Raw genomic sequence first — 13064 nt, 5'->3', positions numbered from 1 at the left:
CATATCAATAAAGTCACTGAATAACATGTCCTCTTTAAAAAGACTCCAATAACGCAAAGGGAAACAGCTTTAATCTTAAAATTCTTTATTCATAAACTTGATGCAAGTTTACAAATTACTGTACATGGTCAAAATGTCTTCAAATGGAAAATGAAAAATAAAATAAAACCAACACGAGCCAACCCTAGCAGACCTGATCATCTGTTGGTTGGTGCCAGAAAATCAATCAACAGCGGAGATAAATGAATATTTGAAACACAGTCCAGTTAGAGAAGCGTGCAAGTCTGTTCACCAAGGCCTCCCCTTCGAGTTCCATCATCTCTTTACGTCCCCTCTGAGCAGTTTTGGCTTTTTTTTTTTTTTTTTAGGAGAGGGGAGCACACCAGGTGGTGGGTTGTTAAAAGTGGGGAAAGGGTCGCCGTTCATCTCCCTTGTACCGCTGGAAAACAGCCCACGTAGAGGTAACGACCACCTGAAAACGCCTCCTTCATGAAATATATCACACATTTAACAACAGGATGTGGAGAAGTGTGCGGAGGGGGGAAAAAAAACAACCTAAAATGAACAGATTAAAATATTACGCTAACAATGTGTGTCTTTTGTTAGATTTGACCTCTCCAGGCACATTATTGCCAGTTATGCGAAAGTTGTTTATGAGAAATACTTCAAGTTCACACGCTGAGAAGCTCCTCGCCATCAGTCTGTAAGAAACAGCCGTTTGTACGCGTGAGCCATTCACTGGGCTGGTCACAATGCTGCTACAATCCTGTTCAAAAAGCATGTTTTTGTAAGGGCCCTTCTTCTTGCACCGCTTGAATTAGATTAAACAAGTGGCCCATTTTATTATAAAGCTCTTTCATTTTCTTTGAAATCAGATGAGAGGGTAAATTCATCAAGCGTCAAATAACCCCAAACTCAAACTGTGCATGTCCAGATTTCCCTTCCTAGTATTGTTTGTTACCTGAGTTGCCATTCAAACATACTTTAGCTGACAGTGTTAACAGATAAGCTGCAAAAGAGCCACCGGATTAATACAGTGCGTGTCCTGTAGCATTGGGAGCAGCAGTACTGAAGTAGTACCACGGTGTATTGCATGGTTAAAGTGAAATTTGAAGTGTTAGAGGTCGGTTATTAACACACAAGAAATCATCTATTTCGTAATAAACCAAAAACACATCTGTGGTGTTGTGTTGTGGTGAAGGAAGCTCTGTGAGTGACATTTGGTCGCTGACTGAGAGAACTAAAGGTGGGGTCAGGGGAAGAGAGAGATCGTGACAAGGTAACAGTCTCAATATTTAAACTGGGCAAAGGAAAAAAGAAAACGCTACAATCAATTCATGTCAAGATCTGATGCACACATTTAGCTGCAAAACCTGTGAGGAATGATTAAGAAAAGAAATCACTTCTGAACACCCTTCATTTCATCCCAGTACAGTTCTGCTTTCGGTGAAGTCAATGACGTTCTTTATGACGGCTGCTAACAGCAAACCTGCCATCATGCTCTGCATCTACTGAACAGAACGACCAAACTTGACGTGTGGACAGAAAAAAGGCAAACAGAGCTTCAGCGTTAGGACTATAACACTCAACATTATATCCTCTGGAAAAAGACATTCACCTCTCGTCTTAATTCATGTCCATTTTTGATTCTGATTGGCCCAGTATCTGTTGCACTTCTTTAACAGTGAGGGCTTAAAGATACAGCATGGAAGTAAGGATTTCAATTTTAAAGATGCTTTTTAATGTTGTGGCTCAATTATTCTCGATAAGGCTGAAATAATAAAAACAAAAATCAAATTAAACTTCTAAAACAATTTTTGCATTTAAGTACCAGTTAATTTCCAAAAACAAAAAACAAAAAAGAGGGGAAATTAAATAAAGAGGAGATTGGAGTTAATAAAAACAGGTGCAGCCAGGTGCCAGCTGAAGAGTGTCCATGTCAATCTTCTTTTTAAAACTTTCCATTCGGAGAGGAGAAAAACTGTTTGTGGAGCCCACTTTGTCAAAGCAGCTAAAAGAAAAAGCATTTCCCCACACTTCGAGGGAGAAAAGTTCTTTTTTTAAAAAGACAAATGAGCGTGTTTCGAAAACGGGACGAGTGATTCCCTCACATCCTCGTCCTCACTACAACACTGAGAGGAGAAGTCGAGTGACACCAGAACCAGCTCTTTTTTTCCCCCCCGGAGCAGTAGGCGAAGGAGTACCTGTCCGATGAGCCGACGAGATGGTTTCAGCATGAAAGATGACGAATCCCCAGAGAGGTCGGGGGGGAGGGGAGGGGAGGGGGGGCAAATATTCCAAAGAAAACAAAATACTTTGACCCAAAGACATGTTCTCAGTGCATAGTGGTAGTAGCTCTGTTTATCCGTCCTCTTTAGGTGGTGTGTACCAGCCTGCAGAAACATACAGACAAAGCTCTTTGTTAAAGGGTCCAAACTGTTGTGTGACTATTGGGCCCGAACGCCTCACAAATATTTACTCACCATTCTTTTCATGTATCTGCACGAGTGATTTGTACGACTGTTGTGCTCTGGCAAGATTGTACTGGTTCTGAAAAAAACAACAAAAACAAATGATGTTTACGGAGATGCTCAGAAAGTGTTTCTGCGGTACATGTCAGATGTATTGGACGTTTGCAGTCAAAAAAAAAGTACAAAAAGCAAAGTTTATGAATGTTATTGCCTGTCAGTCTACATCTTACGGTCCTATCATTATCAGCCATTATTCTACTGGATCCAAATAACATATAAATAGCATAAAATAGCCCATGTTACTTTATGACAGAGAGATGCCGGCACATTCACTGCTAACATATAGTTCACAGAGCTGATATGAGATACCTTATTGGCTCCAAACTGCACCCTGGCTTTTCCTTTAACCAGAGTTGCATTAATCTGCATGATGACAGACTCTATGGAATAGGCACTGCTCCAGCCCTAAAAAACAAAAGACCACACACACAAACCATGAATCCTGACGTTAAACATGAGCACGACTACAAGTGCTCATTTAGGAATAATTCACACACCTGTTTCGTGAGAAGCTCCATGCACAAGGCCCCTCCTCCTAGGACATAACTGTAAGACAAAGAATCAAGGTTTAGTTTTAAAATGGTAAATTATCAGAGCAGGTGTATACTGTACATTCGACAAGGAAAAGTGTTCACAGGACTTTTTGCTAATGCTGTGACGCTCAAACTGCTTCAACGATGGCTCGATTGGTCGTGTGAGATTTTGAATAATGGAACGAAGCAATGTGAATGTAGATACTGTTGCATTGTGGGAGATCCAGAGGTCTGTTCGTTAACGCTCACACGTCGGCGTAACACACACAGAAAATGTGGTTGGGTATTGATCTACTCTCTAAAACCTCAATCGGACCAAAAGTGGCCTCGATGATCTGAGTTCTTTGTAAAAGGAGTTTCAAAGCCTGCACTGTGTTGAGTGCACGTTTAGATAGTTCCCTTTAAACACAAATCATATCGCATGTAGAACACAATAAAAGCCTATCATAACTCAACTTGACCTTTAAAAAGGATCTGATGTGACCTTTGTTAGCAGGAAGCGCACAGCACCTACACATCTGCCTCACAGAACATGTTCAGTCACCGTCAGCACTTTTGACTTTTTTTTTTTTCTATTTACATCCACAGTACAAACTCATACTGGGAGTTTAACTCTCTGCACTGAATGAAAAGCTCCTAAAGAGGCGGTCTGTTGTCGACAGATGCAGGCAGGGTTCTCCACACACTCACCCCCCGGACAGCACAGGTGAGACAACCCGTACAAACGGTGGGTCAAAAGGGAAATTATCCTGTCACAAGAAGAAGAAGAAAAAAACAATTAACTCTCGAGGACACGACCACAACTGTCACAAAACACCAATATAAACAAAGACCATCATTACACTTACTTTATAAGAGAAATTGAGCAGAATATAGTCCACTCCTTCCTTTTCTTTTAAGACCTGTAAGTCACTGTGTAGTGGACTATCTGGGTCTACCCTGCAATTAAAGAACAAAAATCGGAGGTCAAATCGGACAGAAAAGAGAAAGTATCCGACATTTAAAAAGCTGTAAAATAATATAATCAAATTAATTTGAGAACTTACGTCCTTAACTTGACATGCCAGTCATAAAGGCTGTCACTGACTAGTTCGACCGAATAAATACCTGTGAAATCAGAGACAAACGCAGAGCTTGACTTGAATCTGCAGATAAGATGATTAAAAAAAAAAAAAAAAAAAGATTTCTGTGAAGAAATGCATCTTTACAATCACCTGTCTTGTAACTCTGTGACCTGTAGATCTCCCTGAGTTCCTTCATTAGGCGGTCTGAGGCTTGGACAGAGCCTGACACTGCACCCTGCAACACAGAAAGGTCGATGACAGAAATGGTGAGACCCCTGAACATATCAGAAGATCCGGTTTGAGAGAGGCGTGCAGCTCTGAGTGAGTGACATCGCAGATCCTCAGGTGAACGTTTCATTCATTTCTGTCACGAAGGATGGGTGCCGAAGACGGTACGTGATTGGACGGTACTGAGAGTACAGTTAAGCTCATGTACAAACGGTGCTCTTATCAGCATTTATGGTGCGTTCCATTTCATCTCCGAGGTCAGAAATTCAGAATTGTCAAGTCTGATACGTCTTCAGGACCGCCCCCCCTGAAGTCAGAACTCAAGGCCGCTCCGTGCATCGACAGTAAAGTTTAAGATGTGAGACGAGTATTTATTGACAACTTACGTCCTGTTTTAGTGTAATTAAATCGATCTCAACAACAGTATTGTGGATAGACGTCATGTGATTCATGTAAACGCTGGATGAGACGGCAGTGTGTAAAACCAGTAACACCCACTACCACAGCAAGCCAACAGTTAAACTCTTTGTTGGACGGCAGCAACACTTAGTCTGCAGAAAGAGGAACAATGAGCCCGTCTGCTGCTGATGGTCACGCTGAGAGAAACATGAATATATATCCGAGAATAAAGAAAACAACTGAAATCACATCTATGTCAACTACCAAGACCGAGGAAGAAGAAAATCTCTCCATGAAGAAGTTATTTAAGAAACATTTGGAAAATTAAACGCTGCTGTACAGGTTGTGAAGATGGCCTGCAGATAACCGTGTCATCACAGCACAGTGATAACATGTTGTACAACTTCAACTAATAACAAATGAGACATCTCATTACATCTGACGAGGTTTGATAAGCATTTAGAATTGAAGAGAATATTATTGCGTCCTGATCGGGGAAGAACAGCGTTTCACATCCATGTATGCTGGGAGTGTATCATAGAAGTGACAACAAACTGAATCTTCTTTTTTCAGGGTCTTTTTTCCCCGTTATTAGAAAGGCCAGCTGAGGTAGAGACAGGAAGTGGAGTGTGAGGGATGGTTAGCAGCAAAGGGACCCTGCTCCCAGCGATGAGGACTACAGCCTCCACACATGTGTGAGACAGCGGTTACCCCCCCCCCCCCCCCACACAAGAACCAAAACCTTCAATGACATGAATCTATTGACTGAGACATCAACTAAAAACACAGTCTCCATTCAAAGAATGAATTCATGGAATAACGGAGCACTTACATTCAAGTGATCCTGCCTCTGGTTTTTACGAATCTTCTCCAAGACGGCCAGATTTTCTTTTTCTATGCCGTCATCCTCCGACTTTTTACCATCTACTGGCTCCTCTTCTTTCATTTCGTAATGGTCCAGGTCTTGGTCCAGGTCAATGTCCTGCTGCAGTTGTATAATTTGTATTTAGAAACAGGATGTCAAACTAATTCGACCAGTTTGTTAAAATGTTTTGAATCTTCTGAGCTGTAAAAAAAATAAACAAAGTCACCTCTCCCATGTCTTCCTCCTCCTCCTCCTCTGACGTCACCTCATCTGAAGGGCCATGCTGTAGTGTGAGGAAACCACCGTCAATAGACACACCCTGAATGCCACAAAATAAACGTGCATTTTCTTCTGTTAAAGATAACTACCTTTTTCTCTTGGGTGATTGGGCCGGCAGGTAGAGGCTGGTCCAGCATCTCTACATCAGGATGTTGTGGCAGGTTGTAAAGCCGGCAGAGGTCACAAATGAGACGCTTCAGCTGCTGAAGGAGCTGTGGGGGACGGCAGCGAGACAAAACAACACCAAGAAGTAAAAAAAAACAAAAAACAACAACTTTACCTGAATTAACATTGACCCACATCAGCAGACTTACCAATGTGCTGCCCTTTCTCACATCCTCCAAGCGCTCCAACACTTCAGCCAGACTCGGATCATCTGAGTCAACAAACCATATCGGGGGCGTTGAGGGGTACGATTCCTACAACAGAGTCAACAGCAGGACATGTTAGCCACTGATGTTTGTGAAGTGAAGTTAATAGATGGAAGACCTACGGTTTGGAAATGACCTCTTTTAAACAAAACCATGTTGCATTTCATGATGAGGACATTTCCTGTGACATGAAACATTTCATTTTAAGCACAAGTTTTAAATGGTATCCAACCCAAATGTCTCAGCACACACAGCAGCCCACTGTACATAACCTCAGGAGCACCTATGGGAGCATGAGAGGGACACTAAACCTGTGGCATGTATGATGAAGATGGTTATGCAGTAAACAAATCTACAGCTGGACTTGGATGTAGTATTAAATGCACTCTATACAAAGTCCAAAAGTGTCATTTATGGTTCTATACAGTACATGATGTATACATAATATTAAGCACCCAGAAAAAGAAAATACTGCACATATATCTATAGAGCATGCTGTAGATTTAAAACTATTTGCTGATTTTTAATAATTCTGATATGGACAAAACATGAACGTTACCACCTTTTAACTGACAAGATTTGATTACAATTACAATTATCTGTTTCTGACTGCATGAAGACATTAGCATTGAACATTTTAACTTGCATACCTTATGGGACCAACCACAATGAAAACACATTCAAGTACCGTCAATTTACATCATGTCCTGTCGTAACCGATTCTTCTCTTAAAAGAAGGTATTACAGGTAAGCAGCAATGTTTTACATGTTTTTCATCTCTACCTACTCTTCCTATAACTGTTTGGCTAGACCAGGTGGGTCTACACTGCCACAGTAATGAAGGCTGAAACTGATTCTATTAACGCACACTGGACTTTACATTTATTTTCTCTCATGCACTCTTTGTACATTTGGAGTGTTTTAATATTCTTTATATCGGACATTTTTTAATTACACTATATATATTGGTAATTGCTTCTTATGTTTTATTTAAGTGTTGTTTTAGGCTTGTTTTTACCTTTCACACCTCACTGATCAAAATCACTGAAGGGCACACAGTGTAGTTCTTTATAGTTTATTTGATAGAGACAGATATATTATTATTTAATATAACATACAAAGACTAACTGAAAAACAACACCATCCAATGTAACTAGTATGATAGTGTTCATTATTTGCAACACCTCCCGTCTCTTTTGTGTCAATAAAACATTAAAACAGTTGAGTTAAAAAGGAGAACTCTTCAATAGACTGTGTCCACCAGCAGCCCAAAGACAAGCTGGTGTTTTTGCTTAGAAAAGAGGATGTGGTCATGGTTTGATTTGGTTTAGGCTTGAATTTATGTTAATGATCTGTGCTACCTGAACCATACAAAAACACCATGGCCCGATGCTTTTTAGATGTAGGTTTATGAGTCAGCTGCACAAAATGATTATTAAAAATAAGTTGATGAATATTTACGTTATAATAATGCGGCTACAATACCTATATCCCCGGCCCAATCAGGAACATTTTATGTAAAATACACAACTCACATTATTAGTTGGTTGAAAATATATATATTTTATAAAACCCTAAAACATTACAGTACAGACCTGTCTGCTTCATATTAAAGGTGTTAAGGCTCTCTCTACATGTTTTGTTTCCCTGAAAGGATCACAGCTTTAGTTAACTTCGTCAGTGGGATCCGTCTATTTACTGAAACAACATTCTTCTATTTTACGTTAAATAAATCAAAAAGACACTCTACGGATGTTCACATTACTGTGTAATTTAATACACGACGTTAAAAAGCCAAAGTCCCCCGTGTCTCTACCGAATTAAGTTGAGCATAATAATAGATGTGTTTGTTGAGTGTTTACAAAGTTATCCGCCGTATTACTGCACACAGTAACGCAGTTATTTGGGCTAACGAGACAAGCTAGCGTCAACGTTACTTTCAGGCTAGCACAAGCTACAGCAGCGTCGTTACTAAACGACGGTTTTTTCCGCTTGTAGTTTTTGAAGTGTATTTAAAACCACCAGGTCTTATTTTTCGTTAATCATCTGGGTTACTTGTGTGTTTAAGGCTAAACACAACGCGTGGTTTAAGCGAGCACTTTAGTCGTATTTAATTTGTAAACATGAAGCCGTCCCCTCTCGGTGGTTTGGTTTCAGTTGATAGTCGGTGGCCTGGCCTGGACTCACCGTGATGTTGCAGTGAATGATCAGCAGCTTCTCTCCTGTTACGTTGAATTGGCAACTGAGTTCATCGGGTTTCCAGTCTATTATTCTGAATCGTTCGTGGTTTGGGTCAAAAATGGACTCCAGAAACTTCAATTCGGCCTTCAGCCCCGACACCGACATCTTCTCCTCATCTCAAAGCACCAGGCCGCTGGCAGCAGGGGGAAGTCGGGGCGGGATGTGACCGCGCAGTGAGTCGCTTCTACGGATCTCGCATGTTAGCGTGAGAACAACAACAAAGGGCTGGAGGGTGAGGTTCATGATGCGCACTGAGCATCTGACAGGTCACCCACACTGCCCAACTTTCATTTAGATCAAATGTATTTCAACATATTTATCTATATTGTTACATAGACCTAATATGAAATGAAGTGAGATTAAGTTTATTTTGGTCAGCATTTAAAAACAAAACAAAGGACACAACACTATTATAGTAATTTCATAGTAGTTTACGTCCCATAGCAGCCAATCAAAACTACTACTATTACAATTTATAATAATGATGAGTGTCCTCTACTCCCTGTCCCTGTGTGGGTCTCTTAAGGGAAGAAAAGCAGGCATGAAGCCTACTTAAGTAAATATCTAATCAATACCATACAGTAATCCTTAAGATTCAAGCAATAATCATATTTAATTGAACATATTTTTCTAACAAAGTGTGAAAAGTATCCAGATTCATGTTGTTCAAGCATAAATATAGAGCATTTATTTTCAATCTAAATCTATTTTTTTATCTAATCTTATTTTTTTGAACCCCAAAGTCTTAAAATAAATCACTGTATCATGTGTTAATTTACAGTATAGAATTATTCAGAAAAAAAATATATATAGGAAGGACAAATAATCCATTATGTCACTGCCTTTGGCCACCTCCGATTAGTTGAAACAGTACACTTTGTTGTAAGTGTAACAAGTGCAGTGCCATTACATTAGCTGGCCAATATTATTGCCTGATATTTCCCTGATATCCCACCATGAATGGAAAATATAATGCAGAAAATATTGCTTGGGATCATAAAGAAATGGTGCCACCTATGACCTCTCAGCAACTCTGTATTCAAAAATGGAGCAGCAGTGTCTACAGTCACATGTAACAGAGCATCATAGATGAGCAAACAGCACACAAGGCAATCATAATGCAACATTTTTTTTCATATGATTAACAAAGGTTTAATAAATCAGCCTTCTGAGTACCAAATGGATACAAGTCTGTTCTCATAACAGCCCAAAAATGCAGGTCATATTCATAATCAGTGAGCTCATTTATTAGTTAATTATTATTGTTCAGACACAAGTTAAAATTAAAGGAGATGGTAACTGCTGGTAAATCTACAAACTAAATGTTTTTTAAAATATCCTCATGTAATGATTTTTGACTGATCATGTGAAAGTTTAAAAACTAGAATATTTAATCAGAAGTGTAATCTATTGTAAAAGACAGCACTTTTACCAAGGATTTTTGTTTTCAACTGAAAATGTGGGACTTTGAATATCATTTTAGGCCATGTGTATGTTTAGGTTAATGTTACTCCCATTCAACTATGAGCAATTGAACAAGAGATATACTCTGACTTGGCACTAGATGGCTCCAGAGATAAATGCGTTCCTCTCTCAACTGAACCCAAGTTGCAGCAGTACAGTGAGCAGTAAAAACATTACAAAACACAGCCCTTATCTACAGCCATACACACCTTATTTTATAACAGAGCTGTACACATATAGTGCATGTTGCTACATGTCAGCCTGTCATGCTTTTGGCTTAACGACAGGGAGGTGCTTTCTCTACACTTTTCTTCTCAGGTGTTCAAAAATGTGCTACATTGCATAACTGACACTTTGACGTTGGATGCCTTTCCTGAAAAAGTGGATTTGGGTAAGTGTTTGTTTAATAGCTTTGATAGCACATAAAAGTCCATGGATATATTTTACTGAAACATCTTAGTAGTTACATGTGAGTGTGGAGTGATTAAGCAATCTCGATTTGCTACTGAGAACTGTTTTAACATTGATATGTTTTCCAGTTATGAAAAGTTATGAGATATTGTAATTGCTGTATCGGTACAGAACTGGTCAACACACGAATAATTGATTTGAACTTTAGTCTACATATGACCTTTTTATAAAAATGTAGTTCTACCTTTTTAGGACTCACGTCGTTTAAAAAATGCTTACACCTCAAATAGCTGACACGTGAAGCATCAAAAGACTCCATCCACGAGTTTAATCATTAGTTTGTGTTGTGTTTTACAAGTGTTATGCACAGGTGTTTTACTGAATAGTGCTACCCATTGAGATTTGCTATACCAAGCAGATCTGTGCAGTATAGGGACTCTTATTATTCTTCTATTGAGATATGCTTCCTCTGAAATCTAAAATAAAGTTTTATAATTAAGTATCAAAACCTACTTTCCTTTGCCTTCCTGTGAAAATGCAGTGAGTAGTGGTGTTTTAAAGTGACTCTGTACGGGAATTGCTAGCTGTTTGAAAGAGAAAAAATGTCAATTGAGATACACTCCTCCTGAAATCTGAAATAATAAAGCATAAAAACTTGCTCCCCATACGGTGACAATTCATATACAGTTTGTAATTAATAAGTTAGTATTTTCTGATTGCTTTATTTGATATCCAGTATGTTATGGACTATGCTATCATTACACACTATGGTAGCATTTTCCATCTTAAATGTGTTTGAGTAAGAGTATAAAGTAGGATTGAATTAAAATATTACTGAAAGGAAAACTTTTACATTATCTATATGTCCAGTGTTTAAAAAACTGTATTAACATACTATTACTGAACCATTTTGTACTAAGACCACAAAAAACATGTTTAAACAAGACAGGCATTACTCTCTTACTGACTTGTTTTTGTGTTTCAAGGTCACTGAGGGTCATAAGTATGAAGAGGCCTCACTCGTCACTGATCAACTTTGCTCTACTGTTGATTCAACTATCAATTGCATGTGGGGGCAAAATCCTAGTGTTTCCACTTGATGGAAGCCATTGGGTAAACATGAAAGTACTCATTGAGGAACTGCATGCCAAAGGCCACGAGGTCACCGTGATCCGGACTTCAGACAGCTGGTACATCAGTGAGAAGTCTCCCCTTTACACCTCTGTCACTCTTCCCAGGCCTAATGGATTTGAGGAAAACTTTGAAACCTTTTTGTCTAAACAGTTGGAGTTTCGGCTTCAGGATAAGCGTACATCTTTATGGTCCCACATCTGGATTAGAATTCAGATGCAGCGGCTGATTGTGGATCAGTTCACTGAGTTCCATAAGGGAATGAGTGAAATGGTCGTTCAGATGTTCGAAGATAAAAACCTGATGCAGTCTTTACATGAGGACAAATATGACCTGGTTTTGACCGATCCAGGTATTGGCGGAGGGGCCATGCTGGCACGTCAACTTCAGGTTCCCCTTGTGTTCAACGTCAGATGGACCATTCAAGGGGAAGGTCATTTCCTTATTGCCCCCTCCCCTCTGTCGTACATCCCTTTCACTGCAACGGAGTTTACAGATAAGATGACCTTCTTTCAAAGAGTAACCAATGTTTTCAGTTATGTGCTTGGGACGTACACACTATCATGCATGACAGAACCTCATTACAAACCACTAGTTAAGAAGTACTTTGGCCCTGATGTGGATTACTCAACATTTTTCCTTGATGCTGACATATGGCTGATGAGAAATGATTTTGTTTTTGAATTTCCACGTCCAACGATGCCAAATATTGTCTACATGGGTGGATTTCAGTGTAAACCTCCAAAGCCGCTCCCTGCGGAGCTTGAAGAGTTTGTCCAGAGCTCCGGAGACCACGGCGTCGTTGTGATGACTTTAGGAACTTTGGTCGGGAAGCTTCCTCAAGATATTGCTGAAGAGATAGCTGCAGCCTTTGCACAGCTGCCCCAGAAGGTCATATGGCGTTATATGGGACAAAGGCCATCCAACCTTGGCAACAACACATTAATGGTCAACTGGCTGCCACAGAAAGACCTCTTAGGACATCCTAAAACTAGAGTGTTTGTGACCCACGGAGGCACCAATGGGGTTCAGGAGGCAATTTACCACGGGGTAGCCGTGGTCGGACTTCCCTTATTCTTTGATCAGCCGGATAACTTGTCGAGAATCCAAGCAAAGGGAGGAGCTGTGATTGTTGATATCGCTGTTCTTGATAGACACATCTTTGGAGAAGCCTTGACGGCAGCTCTTTACAATTCCTCCTACAGGGAAAACATGCAGACTCTCTCCAGATTGCACAGAGATCAGCCCATGAAACCACTGGACCAGGCAGTGTTTTGGATAGAATATGTAATAAGACATAAAGGAGCCGCTCATCTGAAGACGGAGTCTTACAAAATGTCCTGGTTTGTTTACAACTCTGTGGATGTCATCACTGCTTTGTTGGCAGTTATTTTTCTTGTAACAACCGTCTGCATTTTACTTGTGAGGTTTGTGTGGAAGAAGTTTTCTCTGTGGAGAAAAGTTAAACATGAATGACATTAAAATGAAATATGTTTTTGGGGTTTTAAATCAAAATGTTACTGAACATGACATAGACAATTCTGTTT

The 13064-nt window shown here is 39.8% G+C and overlaps 2 protein-coding genes across 2 annotated transcripts; one reads left to right on the top strand and one right to left on the bottom strand.

The window, feature by feature from the left end:
* Positions 1 to 68: 68 nt before the first annotated feature.
* LOC306825606 (ubiquitin-conjugating enzyme E2 Q2-like) lies at positions 69 to 8735 on the bottom strand. Its single transcript, XM_079346444.1, has 13 exons — positions 8458 to 8735; positions 6214 to 6318; positions 5989 to 6111; positions 5847 to 5903; positions 5588 to 5740; positions 4279 to 4363; positions 4111 to 4171; positions 3913 to 4003; positions 3755 to 3813; positions 3029 to 3077; positions 2841 to 2936; positions 2484 to 2550; positions 69 to 2393 (listed from the first exon to the last, which is right to left on the bottom strand). The coding sequence occupies exons 1-13, from the start codon at positions 8614 to 8616 to the stop codon at positions 2362 to 2364; spliced, it is 1137 nt and encodes a 378-aa protein (XP_079202570.1). The 5' UTR covers positions 8617 to 8735; the 3' UTR covers positions 69 to 2361.
* On the top strand, positions 8661 to 13012 carry LOC306825604 (UDP-glucuronosyltransferase 2C1-like). Its single transcript, XM_079346442.1, has 3 exons — positions 8661 to 8743; positions 10294 to 10366; positions 11373 to 13012. Exon 3 carries the CDS (start codon positions 11392 to 11394, stop codon positions 12991 to 12993), a length of 1602 nt encoding a protein of 533 aa, XP_079202568.1. The 5' UTR covers positions 8661 to 8743; positions 10294 to 10366; positions 11373 to 11391; the 3' UTR covers positions 12994 to 13012.
* The last annotated feature ends 52 nt before the right edge of the window (positions 13013 to 13064 follow it).

The sequence above is a fragment of the Symphodus melops genome (genome assembly GCF_947650265.1).
Source record: "Symphodus melops genome assembly, chromosome: 6".
NCBI lineage: Eukaryota > Metazoa > Chordata > Actinopteri > Labriformes > Labridae > Symphodus > Symphodus melops.
Note: the sequence above shows the minus strand (reverse complement) of the source record. Positions and strands in the feature narration are given on the sequence as shown.

Excerpts from the sequence above, each read along its gene's own strand:
- LOC306825606 (XM_079346444.1), bottom strand. The coding sequence starts at position 8,616 with ATGTCGGTGTCGGGGCTGAAGGCCGAATTGAAGTTTCTGGAGTCCATT. Across the intron at positions 5,904-5,988 it reads CAATCACCCAAGAGAAAAAG|CATGGCCCTTCAGATGAGGT; the intron begins GTAGTTATCTTT and ends CTCACACTACAG. Across the intron at positions 4,004-4,110 it reads TGGCATGTCAAGTTAAGGAC|GGTAGACCCAGATAGTCCAC; the intron begins GTAAGTTCTCAA and ends CTTTAATTGCAG.
- LOC306825604 (XM_079346442.1), top strand. The coding sequence starts at position 11,392 with ATGAAGAGGCCTCACTCGTCACTGATCAACTTTGCTCTACTGTTGATT.